Source organism: Crassostrea angulata, chromosome 5 (assembly GCF_025612915.1).
Source record: "Crassostrea angulata isolate pt1a10 chromosome 5, ASM2561291v2, whole genome shotgun sequence".
Lineage (NCBI taxonomy): Eukaryota > Metazoa > Mollusca > Bivalvia > Ostreida > Ostreidae > Magallana > Magallana angulata.
The window spans coordinates 4,741,475-4,768,907 of record NC_069115.1 but is presented as its reverse complement, the minus strand read 5'-3'; the positions used below and the strand labels follow the sequence as shown (position 1 = coordinate 4,768,907).

The following is a 27,433-nucleotide window of genomic DNA, read 5'->3' as shown; positions in this document are numbered from 1 at the left end:
TTATAAACTCACGCTTCGTACTGTGTATATGTTATGTAACAGTCTTTTGTTCACTCCTGACAGAAAAAACCCTGCAATCCACACATAATATACAGGAAAATCACAGAGGAGGTCACCTGGACAAAGAATGTATACACATGTATACACGTGCCCGAGTACCTAAGATTAATGATTTCATCATATGCATTAAACAAGATCAGACATCAGTTTTTCTTTTCAAATTCAATTAATTACTTAGTAAGGTTCTTAATCGCCTTATTTGCCACATTTGAAGATAGTTACATGTATACATATAGTTTCAGTCACGCTGAAACCTTACTATACATTTTAGTATGTACGGATTTATTATCATTAGGCTAGAATTAAACTTAAACCTGTTGAAAATAAATGCTATCACTATTAAACTCAAATCAATTTTAGTTATAGTTTCAGCAATGCGTAAACCATTTGGAATCTTAACTTAAAGTTTCAGCATACTGAAACCTAGCGGAAATGTTCTGAAACTGATTGATATTTCCATAATAATTTACACAACTTTTCACATGATTCAAATTTAGTTTCCGCATTGCGGAAACCATCAGGAATCTTAACTTAAAGTTTAATCATACTGAAACCTAGCGGAAATGTTCTGAAACTGATTGATATTTCCATAATAATTTACACAACTATTCACACGATTCAAATTTAGTTTCTTCTGCTGACTGAAACCCAACGGATACTTGCTGAATCGATCTAATGGTTTCCGCATTGCGGAAACTATACATGAAACTTCAACTTCAAGTTTCAGCAAGGTTTCCATATAGTTTCAGTTTTGCTGAAACTTGATTTTTCATCCAGTGGTGATTTTTAAGGAAGACAATTAAAAGAGTTAAATCAGAAAAATTTTCCATCTCTAAAGACTAACAAATAATCTAAATTTTAAAATTATATTTGAAATTTTATTTAAAAATCAGAAAAAGGATGAGTCAATAACATATTTGAGCCGTATATAAAAAACGAAAAAAAAAAACAACACAAAAATATTTGAATTATTTATTCACTTAAAGGGTTATAAATACAACCACCACAAACCGAAAAAAAAAATCGAATATGACAAAAGATATAAAAATAAGATTAAATAATTCATATAGTTTCTAAGGCAGATTATAAAAGAGTTGAATTTTTCTCATCTCTTAAGCATAAATACTAACAAAATTATCTAAATAAAAAATAATTCCATTTTTTTAAAAATAAGACTTCAAAAAAAAGTTAAAAATTGTTTACAAAAATTGTAAAAAGAGACCTAATATTATGATCCCCGTACTGATTGAAAAAAATGTTGATATGGTATCAAAACAAAAAATAAGCAGTTTCATTTGTTTTTTTATTATGCAATTCTTCCATATGTCGTAAGCATTTTTTGGCGCCATAAGTGGTAACTTTTGTTATATAATCACTTGATTTTTTATTATACAATTTTTTAAAAAGCTTGTTGTTTAAAAATTGTTGACAAGTATAAATAAGATCATTTTTAATAACAATTTCAAAAACATCAAAACCAAATTCATATATGTCAAAGAATTTTTTAATCGTCTCAGAGGCTAAATAATCATTTTTTTCTTCACATGCTCCAGTTACAAAGGGATTTAGAAATTTTGTTACAAATATATTTTTCAATTGATTTTTGTTACTTAAATGCCTGAAGGTATCAAGGATATAAATTTTGATAACAGATATGAAAAATTGAAAATTAAATTTACATATGTCATTTGTCTCATAGCTTAACATTTCATTTTTATACCCACTAACTTCATTAAGGAAATGGCGAACCAGTTCTTTGTCATGAAATGATGGATGTGCGTGCGCATCAGGGTATGAATTCTCTGCGTTAGCCTTACATAATTTAACCAGTTTCCAAGCTAACATTTCAAAAGGAAAGCGGACAATGACTTCATGATTTTTAGCTGTGTAATTTTCGGTTCGTACATAATTATATAATACTTCCTTGGGGATCAGCTCAGTAAACACTTCTGGATAGTTTTCTCGAAATGATAGCAACACAGCCTCATATATAGTTAAATGTTTAAATCTGTAAACATTATCAGAGGATTCTATGAAAGTTTTTAATATGCCTTCCAGACAACTTTTAATTTTTGATGGTATTAATTCTTTAGCTTTAACAATCCTGGTATCAATTCCTTTTTCTATATCCCTATATGTATACCCTATATCTTTATTATATAAAGAATAATTTAAAAATACTGAAACAAGTATACCATAGTGAAGGTATTGATTATTAATCAACAATCTATCTACCTGATTCTTAATTCGACTGCAAGCAGTCACTTTAAAATATTTTGTACCTTGCTGTAAAGATAAGATATCTGAGAAAAATTCATTACATAGTAATAAAAATCCTGGCGGTGTGTCCATTTCAGCAATACTTTTGATAGTTTTTTCACTGGGACATATTTTATGATTAAGGCGATTGCGTTCACGAAAAAAATTTAACAATTTGATTTTTTCATTAGGACTCATTTTATAATCTTCCCCTGAAAGATCTATTACTGGTGCATTACTTGAATCTAGTTTAAACATATCGTAATTAACAAATTTGTCTCTCATTGCATGCCAAACACCATTTCTGGATGCTAAAATAATAAAAGTACTTTCATTTGATATCAACTCTTTTAAATAATCGAAATTTGCGCTCCAACTTTCAAACCTGTTCACGTCTGCATCAGATTTGTCTACAATATCATCAATGAAAAGGATGTAATTTTTTGCATTATTCAATTTTTTCAAATCGCAAGTGTCTCTAAGGATTAATGCTTGGGAATCACAGTGCTCTTCCTCCATACGAGACATCAATCCCAGACAAAAACTTGTTTTCCCACATCCTGCATCCCCGGTTATGAAGATGCACTTATTATCCTGCAGAAGTTTTAAACTGCGATTCATTGCAATTACTGGTTGTAAATATTTAACGTTTTTTCGAAGGCATTGCTTTGAATAACCTAAAAGAGAAAAGGGTACAATTTCAGTCATATTTTCATAGGTGTTAATGTGATTTTATCTAAATATTTCAAAACATGAAAATATAGCATTAATTAGCACATGATAACCTTAAAAATGATGTGTAAGTAATTACTTCAGATAAGAGGACATTCACATGGGAAATCGTGACATCATAAAATATGCATACCTCAGAGATAGACAAAACTTCAGAACAAGGTAAGTAAAAGAAAAGCCAGCACAACATCTGATATGATGATTAACATGTCGAAATCAAATGAAATAACACTAAGAACTAAGATTAGACACTTGTTTTTATTTAAGGAAAGCACATTGCTCTAGCTAGTACTCGTTAGCCTGAAGAATAAACAAAGGACTCCCAAGCAACCAGCCGTGGTGCATGAGGCAAATCCTACAGAGCATGAAATTCGAAACAAGAGACACACAGGCTAGACGGTCAACTGAGTACTTGAGTACTGACATATTTGGATTTAAAGCTTCATTTTAATGTCTAAACCCTAATCCGTGACTTCTCTGACTGTTACCCTGCTTATAATATTTGATGTTTGAAAAACATTCATTAATGAACATGTGGTAGGGGATACAAGAGTCGGCGGTATCTCGGATTATCTATACCTTAGCTTCAGGGACCAAAAATTGTAAACTTGTGGTAGTAAGACACATGCAATCCTTAAATAGTCAATCTTTTATCTTTTATCAAATATTATTCACAATATAACTTATATGGCGCCTGGGAACATAAATTTCACAATATAGGTAGGGGATTTTTTAAAGATTTAATACATCTCACTATATGGTCATACTGAATCGCCCTAGGGACTTATCCCCTGTTCAACGGACTATAAAGTTCTTATTTTAAGTGGGGGATTTAATGCACATTATTAACATGTATTTAGTTCCTATCAAATATATATGGGAGTAAAGAGAAAGATTTTCTAAGATTTTATACATTTTCACTTTATGGCTATATAAGCCACACCCTACGGTCTTAACCCCTGACCCAGGGGCCATGAGTTTCACAATTTTTGTAGAGGGTTTTATGGACATTATGACTATGCATGCATTCAGTTTTTTCCCTATATGTGTTGGAGCAGAGAACAAGTTTTTTGAAAATTTGGCTTTGGTCCCACCTATGACGCCCTGAGGGTGGTAGAGCCATTCATTTCACAATTCGGATTCCTCTAGATATGTTTCACACCTAAAATGGTCACAATTTGCCTTGTAGTTTTTAAGAAATTAAAAATGTAAAATTGTTAACACATTACAACGGACAAAGACAATTTGCAATAGACCACCTGAGAGACTCAGGTGACCTTAAAAGTGCTACAAATCTAGGCGAGCATTTACAACAATCTGTAGGCATACCGATGGAACCGCCTCAAAAAATGAAAAAGATAGGAGACAATTTGTAAAAAAAAAAAATGAAAACTTGCACAAGTCAGAACGAATTGGAGGAGAAAAGGCAAGCAAGAAATAAATCCCGGGGTAAGTGGGTGGGTGGCTTTGGTGGTTTGAGCAGTTGTACATAATTATCGTATAGCAGGATTTGTGGTGGGTCACATATTTGGCAGATTTGGGCCTATAAGGTATATCAATTATTTTTGGCTAGATTTTCGTGATTGATAAAAATCAAAGTTGGATTAACTGTTAACCAGTTTTTTTTTTCAGCATTTAAAAGATGTGGCACCAAAAGAGAGTTCAAGGATAATTAATTGAAATATGCACCGTTGCTCATCGTAATCATGTTTGTAGTTTTACTGCTTAAAGCCCAGCTGAATAGAATTTTTGTTTTACCGAATAAGGCATTTTTACTTTACAACCAAAACTTCTAAACCCTGGCACAAGAATCCCAGTTCTTTTAGCCACGGATTTTACAATTAGGAAAGGTACCCACCCTCATCATAAGTATTTAATGACTGTGCACAAGAATTTCATGCCAAATCGCTCAGGAAAAGAAACAAATTCTAAAATTGCATTTGTATTATGTTTCAGTTTTCATCTGAAAGGTTGTGAAGTATGTTAGTGTTGAGTTTTGGGGGGTTGGGTTAGGATGATAATCAATACTTTTATTGCTAGTGTTCCAAACGTTGCAACATATGAGGACAACGTCATCTTATATTGGGCATTTAGGTTTTGAAAAAAAGCTGTACTGTAAACTTTTGACCAACGACAGACAGCATGTTCATTTACTTTATTCAACTTACTTTCAATGTTTTTAAATTCAATTTCCACCTTGGAAGCTACTCCATTCAAGGTATTTGAAAAGCTCACCAACGTCTGAAAAAAAAGAACATTAAAATTATATACTTTATCACTTATTTCTAACTTTAGCTCTATACTGTAGGGATGTTGCTGATTTTTAATTATGCACATTGCTATTTTAGTTGTAAAACAATGATTTCAATTCACTTGCATTTAGCATAATTTAAACTGGATTGATGTTTTGCAAAGTCATAAAAACTTTTGCTTCTGTAATAACATCAAAATCGTATTTTTCAAATCACGTTCGGCTATTTATTCATCGCGATATTAAATAATTTTTGAAAATGAACTTAAAAGATATTTTTTATACATATTAACTAATCTCCTAAATGCACAAAATTTAGTATATTAAATGTTTTACGTTCATTTAAGTTAAAATCAAAGCACAAAAGAAAGTTTTCTGTGTGCAATGAATATGCAGAATGAAAACAAAAAATACGGTTGAGTATCCGTATGAACTAGATTTGATGCGTGCCTTATGTAAAAGAATTGTAGATATAAAGTTTATAATGAAAAAAAACATTATTTACATTTTTTGCTTCTCTCCAGTGTTCTTGTGCTTCTTTTAATTCCCATGGGTAGAGGCGATTTCTTTCGAGTTTATTTATGTCATCACATATCATCTGATAGAAATTATCACCACATTTCTTTGCAATTGACTTTATTTTTTCTGACGCGTTCTTGAATGTTTCAATGTACTTGTCACCAGACAGCAATGCATTTCCTTTGTGCAGTGTGGAGTTGCGAATTTCTCGTAGATCTACAATATCATTTTGGTCTGATTGGCAGTCCTTGAGTAATATGTCCAAAAGTATGGAGCTTGTCAAAGTTACGTCCCATGTCCTGATATCCACATTATGGTCAGGAACTAAACAGCAACAGCAGAGGACATTAAGGGCGCGGTTGGTACAAAAAATTTTCTTCTTATAGTACATAACTTTTAAAAATTCTCGTGCTAACTTCGTGGAATTTTGTTGAAATGTTACATATTTGTTGTTTTCGTCAGGAAGGTCACAAAGGCAGCATTGATAAGAATTTGGAAGTGTCAAATGGAATATTGAATGTTTTTCTTCTTCTAAGAATGTTTTCAAACCCGGGCTATTAAGAAGTTCATGTTGAATTTTTTCCTGCAAAACTTTTGATCCATACTTCATTACCAGAAAAACAATTATAAAAAAATTCTCCTCTTCTGTACCTGCAATTTGATGAAAATACAATTCAGGTTTTGATTTGGCTAAAGTAAAGAAAAAATCCACTTTAAAAACTCGATGTTTTTATATTTGATCTGCTGCACTAAATTTATCTGCTCTCATTTAGATAGCATGCATTGGATACATATAAAATTCTATACATACAGTTGAAATGTGATAAATATAATTGTTATAAATGTAAACAACTAAATCCCTTACAAACACTTTATTCAATAGTTCAAACCCTAAAGTACCTGTTGTATAAAGCAACCAACATTTTGATAAAATCAACATTACCCTAGCTTTCTGTTTTGATCTCAAAATGTGATACGGAATACCGAGGGAAACTTCATGGACAACTACAAGGTGGGGCATTCACATGTTTATAATAGTTTAAAACCAAATATTGAAAAGACAGATTAGTAGTTAATCATCATCTTTTCTTAATCAGACGTTCATTTAATTCCTTGTGTGGTCTTATTTTTAAATTAATGCTATGTAGTGGAATGTTTAACACCAATAGGACAATTTTGCATGATATCAAAGGATTACTGAATAACAACATAACAACATAACAACAGATACATGTATGTTGTTACATGTATCATTAGACTGGATATGCAACTGTTCACAATGGTATGTATAAAAACACAACTTCTCAAAATAATGATTTATTGAACATAATTTACAACAAATGTTTGGCCGCCAAACAATACGCCTTATCCCCAACAACAACAACGACAACAATAATATATAATACGTTGACGTGTATGGCGTGTAAAGGGTGCTGGGTTGATCGTTATCATGCTATCGACACATTTAACACATATTCACCTAAGTCTTAATTATTTATATAAAATGATTAATATTAAAAAAAGTTACAAAGGTAAATTCAACAAAGTAACTTCACATTTGATTTGAGGGTGACGATTCAGCCATATGGAAATCTAATAAATATATGCAACTGCAGACATTCGATCAGGTTACTGATCGCCACATAGCGGAGGTAGAATCCTTTAATGAAATATGACTACTATGCTAATGCTCTAAAAATTGACTAACATTTTACAAATTCAAAAGAAACTCTTTGCTAATATTCCTTAGAAAAATAGTCCAAAGTCCTCTAAATCTTATATCCAGATAAATAGGCCCCGTTTGAGTAATAATGTTTTGCAGGTATACCTTAGGATGGGGAATGGATGACAATCCCCAAGACAAAGACTTGGTTAGTTACCCACCTGGTCAGCCATTTCGTTCCATGTTCAATTAATTTTGCTATTACATTTATTAAAATACTTCCAGTGCATACAGGAAACGAGAAACAACCAAGTAGGTGTAATGTTAGAAAAAATCTTGCAAGCAATTCAGTGGCCATTTGCATCTTAAATATTCTTTTTTTTCAAACTTGTCTTTAGTCGTTGGCTCCACAATGAATAAACAACTATCTTAGGAGTCCTCGAGCGAAGCAAAATATCTTTTTTCAAAAGTATTTCGCTTTTAAAATTTTAAAATAAAATTTATTTGAGTGGGTGTGGGCTTAACATAGGCTTGAGGGACAGTAAAATGCAACCTGGAAGCTGCTATAATTTCAGCATCTGAAAACGTTTTATCTGTTGCAACTTTTGCAGCTACTATAATTCTATCAAAATGAGACTGGAACCTGTAACACTTTTATCCAGGCTTTATTAAAAACTTACAAAAAAGACAAAAACTATACTACTTTGTTATCAGCTTTTTCCCTAAATGACAAACAATGGCCCGGTTACCTGTGATCTTATTTGCAGAAACTTACATATAGCCCGAGCAGAACAACTCTCTCTAAAATCTATCTTTTCAACATACTTCTGACTTGTTCCCCAATGGATCAGTTTTAGAACACCCAATGCATACTGTTAATTGATCATTCTTAATGTTGACGTTGCCAACTCCAAAAATTGTCTGCCATGAAGTAAATTCTCCAACACAAAGAAAAGGGAAAAACGTAAATGTAAATAATGCTCTATATTTGGTTTAGTACAAACTAGAGCAAACGGTGTTTATTTCTCTAATCAAGGTTGTCATTTTCTTCCAGTAACTGACATCTTCCTTGAAAAAGTACAATCCACAACTTAGACCGACATCTTAAGCACTGTCTGTGTATAGACATATTTCTCTTGGATTCACTCAATCGATGAGGAAGGTAAGGTTGTTTAAAAAAGTAAATGCTACTCTGTCTCGTATTGCCTTAGAAAAGAAATGTAAGGATTCCAGTTCCAGTTATCTTAGTTTCGTTTCATTTAAAAGAATTAGAGGTAACCCTTTTTATTTCCTGTACTTTGTGTTGAGATGAAAAAATGACAAAAACAAACAGTCAACGATCACAAAAATCCATTAACCGAAATACATATTCAAAGCAGAACAGCACGGACCTCCAAAAAGATAGAGCTAGAATCAGGTATCTAGGAGGAGTGAGCATCCTCTGCTGACCGGTCAAACCCGCCTTAGGCTCTTTGTCGTATTCAAAATAAAAAAACCCCGGAAGAGTCCGTAGACAATTAAGTCAGTAAATATTGTCTAACAATTAGAATGAAAAACGTCAGTCAGCAAGTAACCCAGTTGAAGGTTATATTTGCTGACAAAGTCGTTGTATCAACTAGAAAACTTACGAAATGATGACTTTATCAAAAGCTGCGCGTTTTACGAAACATAATTTAGGTCAATAAACAAATTAATGCCATGAATACGACTGATGTGTCATAATCCTGCAACCACCACTTGGATTTGGAACAACCCCTATAGGTAAAATTTGCATGTACATGTAAGGTAAAGGTGGGTGTATAAAGGGGCCAATAATTCTTCTCTGTTAAAGTTCTTTTCAAATGTCTAGCCGACACAACATAGTCAGACAACCTTAACATTCTATGGCCGAACAAAAATCTTTAGTACACCATTTCATTATTTCCTATGCGACGTGCCTAATAGACACCTTCACACAAGTATACAAACTCTCCGATTTTGTTACACCCGATTGCACACCTTTAACTCGTGACTGACATGTAATTTTTCTTCTGTTATCTTTGCATGTATTTCTTATAGTATATGCAGATTCTGTATGTAAATAATGCATTGACCTGTTAATTTGATGTTAGTATTCTCCTGTTTTGAAAAAGCGCGTGAAATTTGATAATCTCATCGCGACAGAGTAATATGGCGAGCAAGATGTACGCACACATAGGTGAGACTTCTACAGTAAATTGCACTTATCTATCAAAAGGTCTATGGATTAGATATGGGGTTTTAGGGATACCGGTGATGAAAGAGAAAAAGAGTGGACAGTGCCTTTCGAGCATAGTTCATCTTTAACTTTAAGATCTTAGCTGGGCTTGAAACGAGATCGGATAATCCTTAAAGCGGTGATTTTTGCTATTGGATAAAGTGGAGGAGGGGGGGGGGTGGTATCGAATACCATGCTTGGGGCCCTGTCTGAAATTCTGTCTAGGGCTGAGAGAAAATTGCCTATTAAATACATGAATTGAAATAGGGCTATGCCATTGGCTATACTTGATACCAAGATGTGCATAAAGCAAGGTTTTTTACAACAAGATCCCTAAAATTAATGTAAATGAATAGTATTTATTTGCCAGATGTGTTCCTACCTGTAAAGTGATCTGACCCCCCCTCCATATATCATAAACGTAACCCACAATTTTTTGCATATAGCTGACCATGTCTCGCTTGTGACCTTAGCTAAATTATGTAGAAACTGCCACAGTATGTGTACATTATAAATTTATGCATGTCCTGCTATTAAAAGGACATGGGCAACATTTTGCTCAAATTTGATTTCTCTTTTTTTTATTATGCTTTATTGATGCATTTCGTATAATCAACACAAATTTGAGTGTTATAATCAATAGCGTTATTTGATTGTTATAAGCAAAAAAAAACAGAGCTCACGATTCGCCGATAAGTAAGCAAGGCTCGAGTCATGTTTTTTTCATTGGTTCACCATCCCGTTTAAATTTTTTTATATCGACTTTGTTTTACTCATTCGTTTTGAAGATAAAGGGTTCCTAGTGTTTGTCACATACATTTTAGGTCTACAACTTGAACTTTCAAAATGTAAACAAAACATGCCCTGATCTTTGTTTACAGAAAAAAAAACATTTTGAGCTCTGTATATCGCTTAGAACCTGGCGATTGACTTTTAATATTTGTTAACTATTAGAAATGCATTACGAAAGCAGTAAGCAGATTGAAAACGAAAAAATAACCAAATTGGTCAAAATATCATGCCCTTTTAACTAGTATAAATATACTTCTATTTTTCAATGCTAGTAATTTTGATTGTATGTTAGGATTTGCTTTGCACCTGACCGTCTGAATCTAAAATAACCCCCATTTCCATTTGCAGAATATTCAAGGTTTAAGTATTTCATAAAACGATAAGGCTATGCATTTCCAAATAACTGATTTAATCTGATGACATCATTGACAATATGTCCTACAGAAAATTAAACAGAGTACACTGGGATGGGTCTAGCGGCCAAACCATGTGAGATATGATAATCTATACCTGGCAAGGAGCTTCTGGGCGTCAATGCATCCCAACTAGATCCTACTGCTTTGCTCTTTAATGTTCCTTGTCCCATCTGTTCACGTTTATCGAAATGGACCTGTTCCTTCTCTTTTTCCCTCGCTGAAATTGGATGGATATACTTTTATAATAGTTGTTGACAAGTAAATGCTTTTCAAATACTTTATTCAATAGTTCAAACAATAAAGTACCTGTTGTATAAAGCAACCAACATTTTGATAAAATCAACATTACCCTAGCTTTCTGTTTTATCTCAAAATGTGATACGGAATACCGAGGGAAACTTCATGGACAACTACAAGGTGGGGTATTCAGTTGTTTTAAATTGTTTAACACCAAATTATTGATAAGACGGATAAGTAGTTAATCATCATCTTTTATTAATCAGACGTGTATTTAATTCCTTGTGTGGTCTTATTCTTAAATTAATGCTATGTAGTGGAATGTTTAACACCAATACGACAATTTTGCATGATATCAAAGGATCATTGAAACAGGGGTATGGCGTTTTTAATATAAGGTTTCGTCGAAATTATCAAACACTGTTATAACAACAGATACATGAATGTTGTTACATGTATCATTAGACTGAATATGCAACTGTTCACAATGGTATGTATAAAAACACAACTTCTCAAAATAATGATTTATTGAACATAATTTACAACAAATGTTTGGCCGCCAAACAATACGCCTTATCCCCAACAACAACAACGACAACAATAATATATAATACGTTGACGTGTATGGCGTGTAAAGGGTGCTGGGTTGATCGTTATCATGCTATCGACACATTTAACACATATTCACCTAAGTCTTAATTATTTATATAAAATGATTAATATAAAAAAAAGTTACAAAGGTAAATTCAACAAAGTAACTTCACATTTAATTTGAGGGTGACGATTCAGCCATATGGAAATCTAATAAATATATGCAACTGCAGACATTCGATCAGGTTACTGATCGCCACATAGCGGAGGTAGAATCCTTTAATGAAATATGATTGCTATTACAACGTTCTAAAAATTGACTAACATTTTACAAATTTAAAAGAAACTCTTTGCTCATATCCCTAAGAAAAATAGTCCAAAGCCCTCTAAATCTTATATCCAGATAAATAGGCTCCGTTTGAGTAATAGTGTTTTGCAGGTATACCTTAGGATGAGGAATGGATTACAATCCCCAAGACAAAGACTTGGTTAGCTACCCACCTGGTCAGCCATTTCGTTCTATGTTCAATTAATTTTGCTATTACATTTATTAAAATACTTCCAGTGCATACAAGAAACGAGAAACAACCAAGTAGGTGTAATGTTAGAAAAAAATCTTGCAAGCAATTCAATGGCCATCTGCATCTTAAATATTTTTTTTTCAAACCTGTCTTTAGTCGTTGGCTCCACAATGAATAAACAACTATCTCAGGAGTCCTTGAGCGAAGCAAAATATCTTTTTTCAAAAGCATTTCGCTTTTAAAATTTTAAGATAAAATTTTTTTGAGTGAGTGTTGGCTAAACATAGGCTTGAAGGACAGTGAAATGCAACATGGCAGCTGCTATAATTTCAGCATCTGAAAACGTTTTATCTGTTGCAACTTTTGCAGCTACTATAATTCTATCAAAATGAGACTGGTACCTGTAACACTTTTTATCCAGGCCAATTGCCTAAAAAGCTTTATTAAAAACTTACAAAAAAGACAAAAGTTACTACTTTGTTAGCAGTTTTTTCCCTAAATGACAAAAAATGGCCCAGTAAACTGTGATCTTATTTGCAGAAACATATAGCCTGAACAGGGCAAATCTCTCTAAAATCTATCTTTTCAACATACTTCTGACCTGTTCCCCAATGGATCAGTTTTAAAACACCCAATGCACACTGTTAATTGATCATTCATAATGTTGACGTAGCCAACTCCAAAAATTGTCTGCCATGAAGGAAATTCTCCAACACAAAGAAAAGGGAAAAACGTACATGTAAATGCTGCTGTATATTTGGTTTAGTACAAACTAGAGCAAATAGTGTTTATTGCTTTAATCAAGGTTGTCATTTTCTTCCAGTAACTGACAATCTATAGTTCTATATTTGTTCTATGAAAGTCCATATCATTGTTCAAATTGCTTTTTTATGCTCCGTTATTAGTATGTAAGGGAACCTAAAGATAACCTCCAAAATCATAGCTAACACTATTATGACCAACTCTATAAATGTGATAACCCTGAATCCACCTTAAATTTTCCAATATGAAGGCCACTCGTAGTGAGCCCATCTTCCTTGAAAAAGTACAATCCACACCTTAGACCAACAGCTTAAGCACTGTCTGTGTATAGACATATTTCTCTTGAATTCACTCAATCGGATGAGGAACGTAAGGTTGTTTAAAACTACAAGCCACAATAACACTTTTCCTCCAATGCCATAACAAGTCTAACACGCGAATTAAGACGAGATAAACCAAGAACATCTACTAGTAAATGCTACTCTGTCTCGTACTGCCTTAGAAAAGAAATGTAAGGATTCCAGTTCAAGTTATCTTAGTTTCGCTTCATTTAGAAGAATAAGAGGTAAACCTTTTTATTTCCTGTACTTTGTGTTGAGATGAAAAAATGACAAAAACAAACAGTCAACGATCTCAAAAATCCATAAACCGAAATACATATTCAAAGCAAAACAACACGGACCTCCAAAAAGATAGAGCTAGAATCAGGTGTCTAGGAGGAGTGAGCATCCTCTGCTGACCGGTCAAACCCGCCTTGGGCTCTTTGTTGTATTCGAAAAAAAACCCGGAAGAGTCCGTAGACAATTAGGTGATTATTTATGGTCTAACAATTAGAATGAAAAACGTCAGTCAGCAATCGACGCAGCTGAAGGTTATATTTGCTGACAAACTTGTTGTGTCAACTTGAAAACTTACGAAAAGATGACTTTATCAAAAGCTCCGCGTTTTACGAAACATAAGTTTAGGTCAATAAATAAATTAATGCCATGAATACGACTGATGTGTCATAATCCTGCAACCACCACTTGGATTTGGAACAACCCCTATGGGTAAAATATGCATGTAAGGTTAATGTGGGTGTACAAAGGGGCCCATAATTTTTCTCTGTTAAAGTTCTTTTCAAATGTCTAGCCGACACAACATAGTCAGACAACCTTGACTTTCTACAAAAATCGTTAGTACATCATTTAATTATTTCCTATGCGACGTGCCTACTTTGCTATTTCTGCAGATACGAGTTTTAACTGAATACCGCTCGTACATAGACACTTTCACACAATTATATAAACTCTCCTATTTTGTTACACCCGATTGCACACCTTAAACTCCTTTTTGACGTGCAATTTTTCTTCCGTTGTATTTGCATGTCTTTCTTATTGTATGAGCAAATTCTGTATATAAATAATGCATTGGCCTGGTTTTTGTTTTATGTTACAATTCTCCTGGTTTGAAAAAAGTGCGTGAAATTTGATAATCTCATCGCGACAGAGTAATATGGTGAGCAAGATGTACGCCCGCATAGGTGAGACTTCTACAGCGAATAACTCTAATATATCAAATGGTTTGTGGCTTAGATATGGGGTTTTAGGGATACCGATATAAAAGAGAAAAAGGGTGGACAGTGCTTTCGAGCACAGTTCAGTTTCAACTCTTCTACTTTTCAGCTCTACAAATTGACTAACATTTTACAAATTGAAAGGAAACTCTTTGCTCATATCCTTTAGCATAATAATATGAAGAAAAGCGTGATTTCCAAGGTCAGATAAATGGGTCCCATTTGAGTAATATTGTTTTGCAGATACACTTTAAGATTGGAAATGGATGACAATCCCACAGACAAACACCTGGTTAGCTACCCACCTGTTAAGCCATTGCATTTCCTGTTCAATTGTTTTTACACATCTTTAAAAATACCTCCAGTAGATACGAGAAAGGAGAAAGAACCAAATAAGTGTAATGTTAGTAAAGAAATTTCTTGCAAGGTATTAAGTGCCCATCTGCATCTTTAATAAATTTTTTCCCAAACTTTGCTTATCTTTAATCGTTTGCCCTAGAATGAATAAACAAACATTTTGGGAGTCCATAAGAAAAGCCAAGTATCTTTTTTGAAAGACATTTCGCATTTGAAATTTTAAGATAAAAGAGATGTTTGAGTAAAAGTTGTTCAAATGTAGGTTTGAATGACAGTAAATTGCAACCTGGCAACTGTTTAATTTCAGCATCTGAAAATGTTTTATCTGTTGCAACAATTACAGCTTTTATTCTAACAGAATGATACTGGTATATGTAACACTTCTTATCCAGGCCAAATACCAAAAACGCTTTATCCAAAACTTACAAAAATGACAAAAATTATTACTTTGTAAGCGGGTTTTTTCCTCTAAATGACAAACTATTGCTCGGTAACCTGTGGTCGTATTTGCAGAAACTTAGATTTAGCCTGAACAGGGGAAATCTATCTAAAAGCTACCTTTTCAACATACCTGTGACCTGTTTCCCAACTGATCAAATTGTCTACCATTAAGTAAATTATCCAACTCAAAGAAAAGGGAAAAAATTAAACGTAAATGCTGCTGCATATTTGGTTTAGTACAACCTATATCAAACAGTGTTTATTACTCCAATCAGGCTTGTCATTTTCTTCTAGTTCTATAGTTCTATATTTGTTCTATGGAAGGCCATATCATTGCTGCATTAAACAGTGCTCTTAGGTTATTGAAGCTAAACGCATAGTGTTGTATGTTGTTCATGTATTGAAGGAGTTTGATGCAATCGACAGTCGAAAAACATTCTCTATGATAAGAGATTGTACAATGCTGATGGAGTTGGGCCTTGATTTACTGATGAAGCAAGTTAATTGAATCTTTTCCACTCTTTAAGAGGAATAACATCAACTATACTACTAGCTGTCGATATAAGATATGAGTTTAGCCAAAAATGTGATGTTAAGGAAGGAGTCTTCTCGTTTTTAGACATACTTCCTATAACAAGAAATTCATGAAATTTTTACACAGTTTAACAGATCATATCACCAATTATTTGTATTAGTTTGATTAAATTAGACCTCCTTGTTTTTGCATAAAGGTGAGGTCAAGTTCATTTCTTTTTTCTCAACTTGAAGTATGATAAAAATAAAGGTTGTTCTGCAGTTTTGTAGACATCTGTTTAAAATATGAATCTTATATTCTTCAATGAAATGATAGATTATCAGAATGTCTTTCAGCTAAAATTACTAAATTGAAATAAATATTTAAACTAAAATTGATATTGCTTAGCCCGCATTTCCTCTAGTTTTCTTAATGTTTGAAGATATTCTAATTATTTTTCTATGCTTCCAATCAAAATATATTTCTGAATTTTACATATTATAAAGATATAAACAGACATTAAATGTGATATATTGACCATTTAATAAGAGAGAAAAATTGATTTTAGTGATTTGTTCACACAATTCTAGTTATAGAATGAGCGCTTAAAATCATGTTTTAAAAACATATTCTAAACCCTTATAACTTATTATTAGTTCAAATTAGTTTTAAAAATTCCATCATTAATGTTATTGTTTTAAAAATGCTAAATAAAATCATGAATCTATAGTAATTCTGAATTGCATAAAATTGTGCTATTTTCCTACGTCAATGTTCCACCTAAAATATAGTCCTTGTTAGATTCTTAACAGTTATTGTTATTTCTATATCAAGTTGTATAAAAGTAAAAAATATAGAAAAAAATGATACTGTGGTTTCATCAATATTCGTTGAATACCAATTTTCGTGGATTTCGTTGATAAGTTGATCGATGAAATTAAATGTTCATTGAAACGCAATTTCTATTAACATTTTGTACTGAATGGGTCATTGGCCACGAATTACCGTATCCTTGAAACTGTGATTTTCACTTTATCCACGAAAATTGATACCCTTGAATATTAATGAAACCACAGTATTTCAATTTCCTTTTATCTACATATAATGAACATTTAATCAAATTTACTTTTGAAAGGTCGAAAACCAGAAAAGAATATTTCCTGAAATTGCATAAAAAAAATAACTTCCTCATCAAGTACATTATTCTTTGAGAACCGGATTATTGAGTGGTTAAAATGCTAAATAATGCTCCTTAACATTAAGACAACAGAGATCATCTCCACCAAAAAGTATAGCTATTAGGACCAGCACTTAAAATATGAAATCCCTGATTCCATCTTAATTTTCTTAATTTAAAGACCACTTACAGTGAGCCATATATCCTTTAAAGTACAATCCACAACTGAGATCGTAAGCCGAAGCAGTGTCTGTGTATATAGTGGAGTGACAAAGATATGTTAAGTCGCTTATTTTTCGAGTTTAATGTACTGGCATACCTCACGTCTGAAAGTTATTTTTTCTTAAAGATTTCGACCTCTTCAAATATATCCGGTCGTAGAGTTTTCTTCAGTCAAATATTTTTGAAAAAGCGATTTTTTTTTTTAGATTTCAGCATTTTAAAAATGTTTTCTCAATTTGTTGTCAACCATTCTTTTTTTTTCATTATTTAAAACTTATAACAAGATATTTTTTCGATTTAACTGTTATCGTTGACTAAAAGTACGATGCAAGTATAACATTTTTCATTACTAGCGCCCTCCTCTTTGAACAGTTTTGTACGATTTTAGAGATGTCTCATCAAATCAGTTTTATAAGACAATTAGATTTAAGAAATGAGCATATTTCGTATTTTTGATTGTCTGTGAAGAATTTAAAGAAAATTTATATTAACTCGTATTTTCAACGAATTCCTGAAATCGGTATGTCTGCTTTATTTTATCACAGAGATGAAAAGCGAATAAAATTGTATTCTTGGTTCGCCGAGTGCATTTAATATATAGTAAATGATAAAATTATAACCAGTTTGATACATTGATTTTTTATTTGTTTCATTATTATGGAGTTCTTTTTAAACATTAAGAATAATTGAATCCCTGCTAGTATTGATTTGTTGTTATGAATATTGCACTTAGCTAATTGTTCTAAAATATGATTCACAAATATGAGGAAGGAAATCTCAGTTGCACAAGTTGTTCTTAATAAATCAAGCTTGGTTCAGTAGAAAAACTAATTTGTTTGTAGAACTAAACTGTGTATATACCAGACGTGCGATTAAAATTTCAGTTTGAGACCCATTAAATAGGACAATATGCCAATAGAATAAAGTTTTGCAATGGCATACTTACTTTAAAATATTAATTTTACTTATATTTGGGGGGTTTTTTGTACTTAAATACAAGTGCATTCAAATTTCTTTCGTGATATTCAGTTTTATAATACATGTAATTAAAAAACAAGATTAAAAAATTAGCTTTTACATTTCAATGTTACAAAAAATTATAAAATTTCTAGCATATCTCAAAAACACGGGTCTAAATAATACATTGCATATTGCAAATTTATACATTCATTACATTTTATTGCAAGAAATATCAATTTCAAATCTTTGCTCTGTGTCCCATTGGTCATATGTTAAGAAAAATGCAAATTTGTATCTTTTGATTGACATTTTGAGTCCTATTACTACCAGCAAGACCATCCAAAGAGACAAATAGATGAAAAAATATATTTCATGTCATCTCTTCTTTTGAATATCAATATTTCATGTACCTGGATTATTTGTATTTGTTTGGTCATTTTTCAGTAATTGATCTTTGACCTTTAACATTTTTTAATTTTGACCATAGATATTTCTAAGACCGGGTGAACATTGTTACTTGATATTATACCCTTCTAAAAAAGTACAAATTACCCTAAAGGTAGTGTGGTACATTAAAATCAAATTTTTTATGATATTATCACTCCAGTAATAGCTATATTTATTTTGAATTCACTCAATCTGATGAGGAAAATTAATACGATTGTTTAAAAATTCAAGCCACAATAACATGTCTTCCTCCAATGCCATAGTAAGTCTAACACGCAAATTAAGACGAGATGAACCAAGACTATCTCCTATAAAATGCTAATTTGTCTCTGACGGCCTTAGAACAGAAATTCAAATTTCTAACTACATGTATATGGATTCCAGCTCCAGTTCTCTTAGCTTTGTTTTATTTAGAAGAATAAGAGGTAACCCTTTAAAATCCTGTACTTTGTGTTGAGGTATCTAAATACTATTAAGTACTGTACATATTTCAAGATCCATAAACACTAAGCAAGTACTTGAACCTAGAGTTTTTCAACTGCTGAGGAAACTCTAAAGTTAGCACACCTCTTGAAATAATTTTAACTTTTCTGATACCGAACATATAAAATTTATGATAACTTTTCAAAAAATGTACAGAAATTTGAATCTCATTAATAATCACTTGTTGGACGCTTAAATCTGAAACCTACATCCTCAAAGACTCCAGGGTTAACAGGAAGTAATCTAAATGCACTTTTAATGTCCACATTGGCGCATGGACCTAACTGTGTGATCCAAACTGTTTGATCAAGTCAATTACTGTATCAAAAGCTGCGCATTTTAGGAAACATAATTCTAGGTCAATAAATAAATTGATGCCAAGAATACGACTAATGTGTAATTATCCTGCAACCACCACTTGTATTTTGAACAATAGTTAAAAAATGCATGTAAGGTAAAGGTGGGTGTACAAAGGGGCCTATAATTCTTCTCAGTTAAAGTATTTTACCATTTTTTCCTGCAACTAAGCTTCAAATGTCTAGTCGACACAACATAGTCAGACAACCTCAACACTATAGTGACCTAAATAGTTCAACAATAGTCGTAAGACTATCCTTTAATTATCTCCTGTGCGACGTGCCTACTTGGGTATTTTTTTTTTGCAGATACGGAGTTTAAACTGAATACCGCTCGCAAATAGGGACCGTCACACAAGAATATAAGTTTATAAACTTTTCGATTTCGTTACACCCGATTGCACATCTGAAACTCGTGGGCGACGTGTAATATTCCTTTCGTTATTTTTGGATTTTACGCATCTATTTCTAATTTTATGTGCATAATCCGTATGTAAATAATGCATTGACATGTTTATTTGTTGTTAGTATTCTCCTGGTTTGAAAAAAGTGTGTGAAATTTGTTAATCTCATCGCGAGAGAGTAATATGGCAAACAAGATATACGTCCACATAGGTGAGACCTCTACAGCGAATAATCCTATCTATGAAAAGGTCTGTGGCTTTTTTAGGGATTGTATGGATACCGGTGATGAAAGAAGAAATGGCAAACAGTGCCTTACGAGAGGTGTCCAGTTTAACTTCAAGATCATAGCTGGTAGCGAGATTGGATAATCCTTAAAGCGATGAATTTTGAATGCCCTTGGGTAAACTGGCAAGAGAAGAGTGGATTAACGATTACCTTACTAGGGGCCCTATTTGAAATTCTGTCTGAAACTGAGAGAAGATTCCTATCAAATACATAAACTGAAAAATAAGAAATAACTATCGCACGCTCTTACCTACTCTTGATACAAATGAGTGCATATCCTTGAAGGGTAAATAGATAACATTTATTTTCCACCTGTGTACCTAGCTGTGAAGTGTTCTGACCCTCCCCCTTCCAACATAAACCAAAATTTTCTGTCTATAGCTGACCATGTATTGCTAGTGACCTTTGCTAATTTAAGTAGAAACTGTCCATGTACGGATATCATATATGTATTTATGCATGACCTGCTTTTAAAGGGACATAGTCACAGTTTTGCTCAAATTTTATTTTCTTTTTTTTATTGTTTATTTTGCTTTATAAATGCATTTCGTATTATCAACAAAAAATTGAGTCTTAGTGGGAGAGTTATAAGCTAGAAACAGAGCTCATGATTAGTCGTTTTGTAAGTAAGGCTCGAGTCATGTTTTTAAAATTAATTCAATATCCTGTTTAAAATTTTTTAACTGATTTTTTTATTTACTCATTCGTTTTGAAGATAAATAATCCTAGCGTTTGTCACATTCATTTAGGTCTACACCTGGAACTTTCAAAATGTATACAAAAACATGACCTGATCTTTGTTTACGGCACAAAACATTGTGAGCTCTGTAGATTGCTTAAAATGTGGCGATTGACTCTTAGTATATGTCAACTATTAGAGATGTATTACAGAAGCATTGAAAATACTTAGAACGACATAATAAAAAAAATTGATCAAAATAACATGCCATTTTAACTAGTATAATTATATTTCTTTTTTTAAATGGTAGTAATTTTGATTGAATGCTTGGGTTTGCTTTGCATCTGACCGTCTATATCTAGAACAACGCCTCCCCTAATCGTAGAATCTTCTAGGTTTGAGTATCTTAATAAGAATAAAACTATGGATTTCCCCATAACTGTTTTTTCTGATGACATCATTGACAATATGTCCCACAGAAATTAAACAGAGTCCACGGGGATGGGTCTAGCGCCCCAACCATGTGCGATATGATAATTCATACCTGGCATGGAGCTTCTGGTCGCCAATCCTTCGGAACTGGGTCCTTTTATTATGCTCGTCAACGCGTCTTGCCCCTCCTGTTTTTGTTCTTGTACATGTGCCGGTTCCTGGTCTTTTTTCTTCGTACTTTTTTGACTGTATTTTCGCCTCGATTTTTTATTTGGCATGCTAAAAATACAAAGACAGATGTATATAGACAAATATAAAATATATTGCAATGTTACCACGAGTGCCCTGTACGAAAAAACGAACGTCAATATATTTAAAAATTTGATGCTATCAAATATAATATCTGAAATAAAAAATTAGTATCGACAGGAGTAAATGGTCTAATGGATAATAAATCATTTAATCCCTTATCATGAAATATAATTTAAAAAAAAATCCTCTAAAGATTTGTAAGAACCTGACTAAATGGAGGCATATTTTAAAATTTGCAAAATGAGAAAGTACAAATGTTTTTACTCTAAAGTGATGCTCGTGATGCTAATGTTATTCAAGAGCACAATTTCCTGATTGATATACCACTTTGATAATACGTTTAATACAATGGTCAACATTTTGTTTCCATCGTATATGAATTATACAATTTTAAAAACACTTATTTTCAGAAAGACATGTGTTTTGTTTTGAACAAGGCAATTAAATCATATAACATTAATCAATATTAAGTAATTCAATCACCTTCAACAATTCTTAATCATATTGATTATTTACTTGGTATGAATATGTCAGACTCTTTGAATGATATGGCAATTTTGAAAGAATTTGGGTTTGCACATGCGCAAATTCAACACCGGAAAATACTGTATATACATTGTTGATTTGTTTTTCCTGTACAATCAGCCTGTAGTGAAATAATAGAAGGGGAAGCTCTTTTGGGGAAGTTAAAAAGCATTGTTAAAGACTACATCGCTGCTAACTCGTATAAAATCAACTATAAACAGGAGTGTGCAGAAGCTGCTTTTTCAAATCTCACAATCTTTTGTCAAACTAGACATCACTCGATCAAATTTGAATATGGTTGGTTTGTATAAAGTTTGTTCAAGTAACTGTAAATAGAAAATAAATTGCTATTTCAAATTGGTTTTTCCATAAATCATACTGGTAAATATTAAGAAAAAACAACCACAATATAACCTGAGCTAATTGGGGGAGTTAGAAAAACATTGCCAATAATAAAAAGAAATTAAGAACCCAAGATATTTTTAAAATGTTTATTGTATTCTCTTGCGGTTACACACAATGAATGTGTTGAAACGTACACAATTCTTTCATTTACAACAACTACCAGAATCATGAACGCTTTAACCGATAGAATTTCTTTTCGTAAATAAGTACAAACCTCTGAATAGAAAAAAAAACATATAACAAAAAGGTAATGGGTATATATGTATATGAAAATAAATAATAAAATATATTATGAATATTAATATAAAGTAATTCAATTACCTTTAACAAGTCTTAATCCTATTGGTAATGCACTTGCTATGAATATTTCGGACTCAAAATGGCGATTGCGAAAGAATGTTTGTTTGCACACGCACAAAATGCTCTACTGAAAATACTGTCACATGACATGTCACATGACCAAAACAAATATGGCGACCACAAAGTATTGTTGATTCGTTTTCCCTGTACAATCAGCCTGCACAGAGAATATAAAAGGGGATGACTTTTTGGGGGAAGTTAAAACCTATCATAAAAGCTGACATTTTTCATATAGAAGCTGCTTTTTCATATCTTCCAAAATTTTGTCAAACTAGGTCACCCGATCAGATTTTCCGTCGCAAAATAGTCAATCCTATGCCAGTACCAATGATCTTAATTGGGACTATTTGTTTAAAAGTTGTACGTGAAACATTTTGATATTAATGTGGATAACAGTACAATATAGTAAACATACTTTCACCGGTTTAGAATTGTTTTTAAATTTTACAAAATTGATAATAAAAAAGTTTTCAAATGTTTTGGAAAGGAATAGATTCAAGAGATATGCATTTATTTCTAATGTAGCCACAAACACATTTTAGATAATGAAGACTGATTTTGTATGGGAAAAAAAAGAAAAAACGTATTCTGCCAGTTTTATTTATTGCATTATCGATTTCTTCAATTTTGTGTTGAAAATGATCCGCATTATCTCCCATTAACCGTTCTCAAGTTCACGCTATCAATGTTGTTGATGAAGATTTTGCTATATAAAATCAGGTTTTAAAGACACACGAGACGTTCCTCAATTTTATAATTTTTTTCTTGATATGATATTCCTTATTTATTGACATTTAAACCTGTTAATTCCAAAAAAATCAAGGTACATAGCCAGGCTTCTTTCGGATCTAGAATATTTAGAATTTTCCTTAAAGTAGCAAGTAAAATGCATTTTTATACCTGTAAATAAGGTAATATTATATATTCTCGATCAAACACTTTATATTCAAATTTTGAAAGTATCATATAACATGAAAATATTATTTTGGAATTACATGGAAGAAATCTTCAAATTGTGGAGGTTGGGAAAAAAGTGAAAATGGAAGATAGGTTGCGTCTGACCTTAGAAAAATCTTTGCTAATTCTACATAATATAGAAATTATAGATTATTTGTTTTTACCAACAAGAAACAAGAAAACCCAAAAATAAAACAACATTAATGAAGCACACCAATATCATGAAAATGTTTACTAAAATGATCATAGTTTAAACAAATCAAAGATGATAACATATCAATGACTAACTTAAGGGTTTATAAGTAATAATTACATGGATAATATTTATACATTCATAAAAATACGTAATGAAAAAACGTTGCTATCCTGACAACGATACATCTTTGTCAAATACAGGTATCAATTATTGAATGTTTTATGGTTAAAATAGTATAAATGATTCTTTTATGTTTACCTAGAAACGTGCTCAGATAAATCATGATTAAATATATGAAAAATTACAAATTATAAAATGGATACAATGACAGTATTTTTTTTGAATCGATATAATCACGCTATACATTATATGCAATTTTTGAATTTATTTCACATGCTTATTGCATTTTACAAACATAAGTTCAATAGTAATAAAAGGCAACTGCAGCAAAAAAATAAATTGTAAGAAATCATAAAAAAAAACCATTTTCACTAAGTGGACCAACACCGTAATAGAAAAATTAAAGGTTTATTAATACGGTGAAATAATTAGGAATATGGATTTTTCAAATATGTATATGTGTTTATAAATAGAAAGCATACAATCTCTCTTCATCTCCTTACAAGTTTTTCAGTTAAAATGTATCTTTCAAATAATGGCAAAATATATGAAAATAATTGAAATTTATCTTTAAAAAGATGACACAAAATTACAAGCATATTAAACACTGTCACTTGCAAGAAAAAAAGCGGAGACGTGTTAAAAAATGTGCGGTACAGCGAAAATAAACTTCATGGAAAAAAGAAAACACATAATCACAGAAAAAATATCTTCGCATAATTATGGAAAAAGAACTTTCAGTTCTATCATGCTATCATATTGAGAAATATTGGGTGTTTATTCATAAATTCCTTCTTATATGGTATTGCAAACTGTAACATAATTTATGTTTCAAATATGCTCATCATGTTTAACTTTTCTTGAGCTGTCACATCAATCTCAATTTGAAAATACGTATGATCAACTAATGGTGGTTTGCTTAATTTTGTTATCCAAAAGAACACTTTCTGAACACAGTTTTTTTTATTATTTATAATATCATTGTTATCTGTCTAAATTTGTCTTAAGTTTCATTTTAAAAAGCCTTCACTAAGAAAAACATATTCCTGTTCTTTTACTTCAAACTCCCAGTGTTGCCCTTAATCTATCCAATGGCATTTTCCTTTTCAGTTGTCAGTCAAAAAAGAGGAAACAGTGCATTCTAAAAATAGAAACACTTAATCAAAATCTTAATTACTAAAAAAACCAGCTTATCAATCGTGTTGTAATACATAAGGAATACAAATGTTGTGACAATGTATGCCTAGATGAAAAAGTTGAATTTAATAGAAAACCAGAGGCCAAGGGGCCACATCGCTCTTTTAGCAAGTACAGTAGATCTTGCAAAAAAAAATTGAAAATCTGCCAATTTTTATCCACCTCCTTTTTTGGGTAAATGCCAAGCCCCTTTTGTTGTTGTACCTGTAAGAAAATGTTTCTCTATTCCTATGTACCCCCCCCCCCATTTAGTGGCCCCACTTTCTTCTAGGGAATCATGATTTCATCAAACTTAAATCTACATAACCTGTGCTTTCACACTAAGTACTGAGTTTTGGACCGAACACTTTCCCAGAATATTTTTAAAAATTTGCTCTATAAATTCCTATGTAAAAATTCAAACCGCCATCACGGCCGCGCCCTACCACTAGGGACTGTGATTTTGCAAACTTGAATTTACACTACCCGAGGATTCCTCTACACATGTTTAAGCTTTTCTGGCCAAATAGTCTTTAAAAAGAAGATTTTTAAAGATTTTCTTTATATATCTATGTAAAAATTCATCACCCATTGTGGCCTCACCCACCCCTGGACTATTATTTAAACAAACTTAAATCTATACGATATGGTGATGCTTCCACTCAAATTTGGGCTTTCCTGGCCTAATAGTTTTGAGAAGAATATTTTAAAGATGTTCTCTCTATATAAAAATGTATCCCCGATTGTGGCCCCGCCCTACCCCCAGGGACCATGATTTGATAAAATTTGAATCTACATTATCTGAAGATAGTTACACGCCACTTTGAGCTTCCTTGGCATAATCGTTTTTGAGAAGAAGATTTTCTCTATATATTCTTGTATAAAATTTTATCCCCCAATTGTTGCCCCACCTTACTCCCGGGGACCATGATTTGAAAAAACTTGAATCTACACTATCTGTAGATGCTTTCACTCAAATGTGAGCTTTCCTGGCCAAATAGTTTTTGAGAAGAAGATTTTTAAAGATTTTCTCTTTATATCCCTATGTAAAACTTGATCCCCTTATTGTGGTCCCACTATACCCCCGGGGACCACGATTTGAACAAACTTAAATCTACACTATCGGAAGATGCTTTCACTCAAATTTGAGCTTTGCTGGCCGAATAGTTTTTGAGGAGAAGATTTTTAAAGATTTTCTCTATATATTCCTATGTAAAACTTGACCCCCTCTTGTGGCCCCACCCTACCCCTGAGGACCATGATTTGACCAAACGTGAATTTTCATTACCTGAGGATGCCTCCACATAAGTTTAAGCTTTTCAGGCCGGATAGTTTTTGAGAAGAAGATTTTTGAAAAATACCAACAAATTTTCAATATTCTCAATTATCTCCCCTTTTAATAGGGCGTGGCCCTTCATTCGAACAAACTTGAATTCCCTTTACCTAGTGGTACATTGTGCCAAATTTGGTTGAAATCTGCCCAGCGGTTTTTGAGAAGAATATGAAAATGTGAAAAGTTTACAACGACGGCAAACAACGGACAATTTGTGATCAGAAAAGCTCACTTGATCCTTTGGCTCAGGTGAGCTAATGAGTGAATTTATTAATTGACTTCTTCACAAATTTTTTAAGTCATCTTTTCGTAAGTTCTATGGTCGATTCAACGACCTTGTCAGCAAATACTATCTTCCACTGGGTCACATGCTCACTGACGATTTTCATGCTAACTGGTAGACCATAATTAATCACCTAATTGTCTAAGGACTTTTCCGTTTTTCTGTGAATTAAGACCTTTATCGTCTGCAATACACCTTCTGATGTATCAAAACCATTCTTCATCTGCAATACATCAACCGTTGGTATTCGACACACATAAGCAAGTACCAAAATGAATTAGATGTACAAGAGCCTATGTCATCTGCAATACACCTTCATTCATTATAAATTAGTATAATTGTACCACAAGTATTCCAGAACAAACAATATATATATATATATATATATATATATATATATATATATATATATAT

At 32.3% G+C, this 27,433-nt stretch overlaps 2 protein-coding genes across 2 annotated transcripts in view; both read right to left on the bottom strand.

Annotated features, from left to right (window-relative positions):
- The window catches only part of LOC128182973 (uncharacterized), a 134,158-nt gene that overhangs the window by 67,321 nt on the left and 39,404 nt on the right, over positions 1–27,433 (bottom strand). The window lies entirely within an intron of this gene.
- On the bottom strand, positions 1,270–6,463 carry LOC128182975 (uncharacterized). The gene is made up of 3 exons (XM_052851760.1): positions 5,808–6,463; positions 5,220–5,292; positions 1,270–2,996 (listed from the first exon to the last, which is right to left on the bottom strand). The coding sequence occupies exons 1-3, from the start codon at positions 6,429–6,431 to the stop codon at positions 1,330–1,332; spliced, it is 2,364 nt and encodes a 787-aa protein (XP_052707720.1). The 5' UTR covers positions 6,432–6,463; the 3' UTR covers positions 1,270–1,329.

Coding starts and splice junctions, on each gene's coding strand:
- LOC128182975 (XM_052851760.1), bottom strand. CDS start 6,431: ATGAAGTATGGATCAAAAGTTTTGCAGGAAAAAATTCAACATGAACTT. Junction 5,293..5,807: donor ACTGGAGAGAAGCAAAAAAT/GTAAATAATGTT, acceptor CTTTTTTTTCAG/ACGTTGGTGAGCTTTTCAAA. Junction 2,997..5,219: donor TGAATTTAAAAACATTGAAA/GTAAGTTGAATA, acceptor TTTCTCTTTTAG/GTTATTCAAAGCAATGCCTT.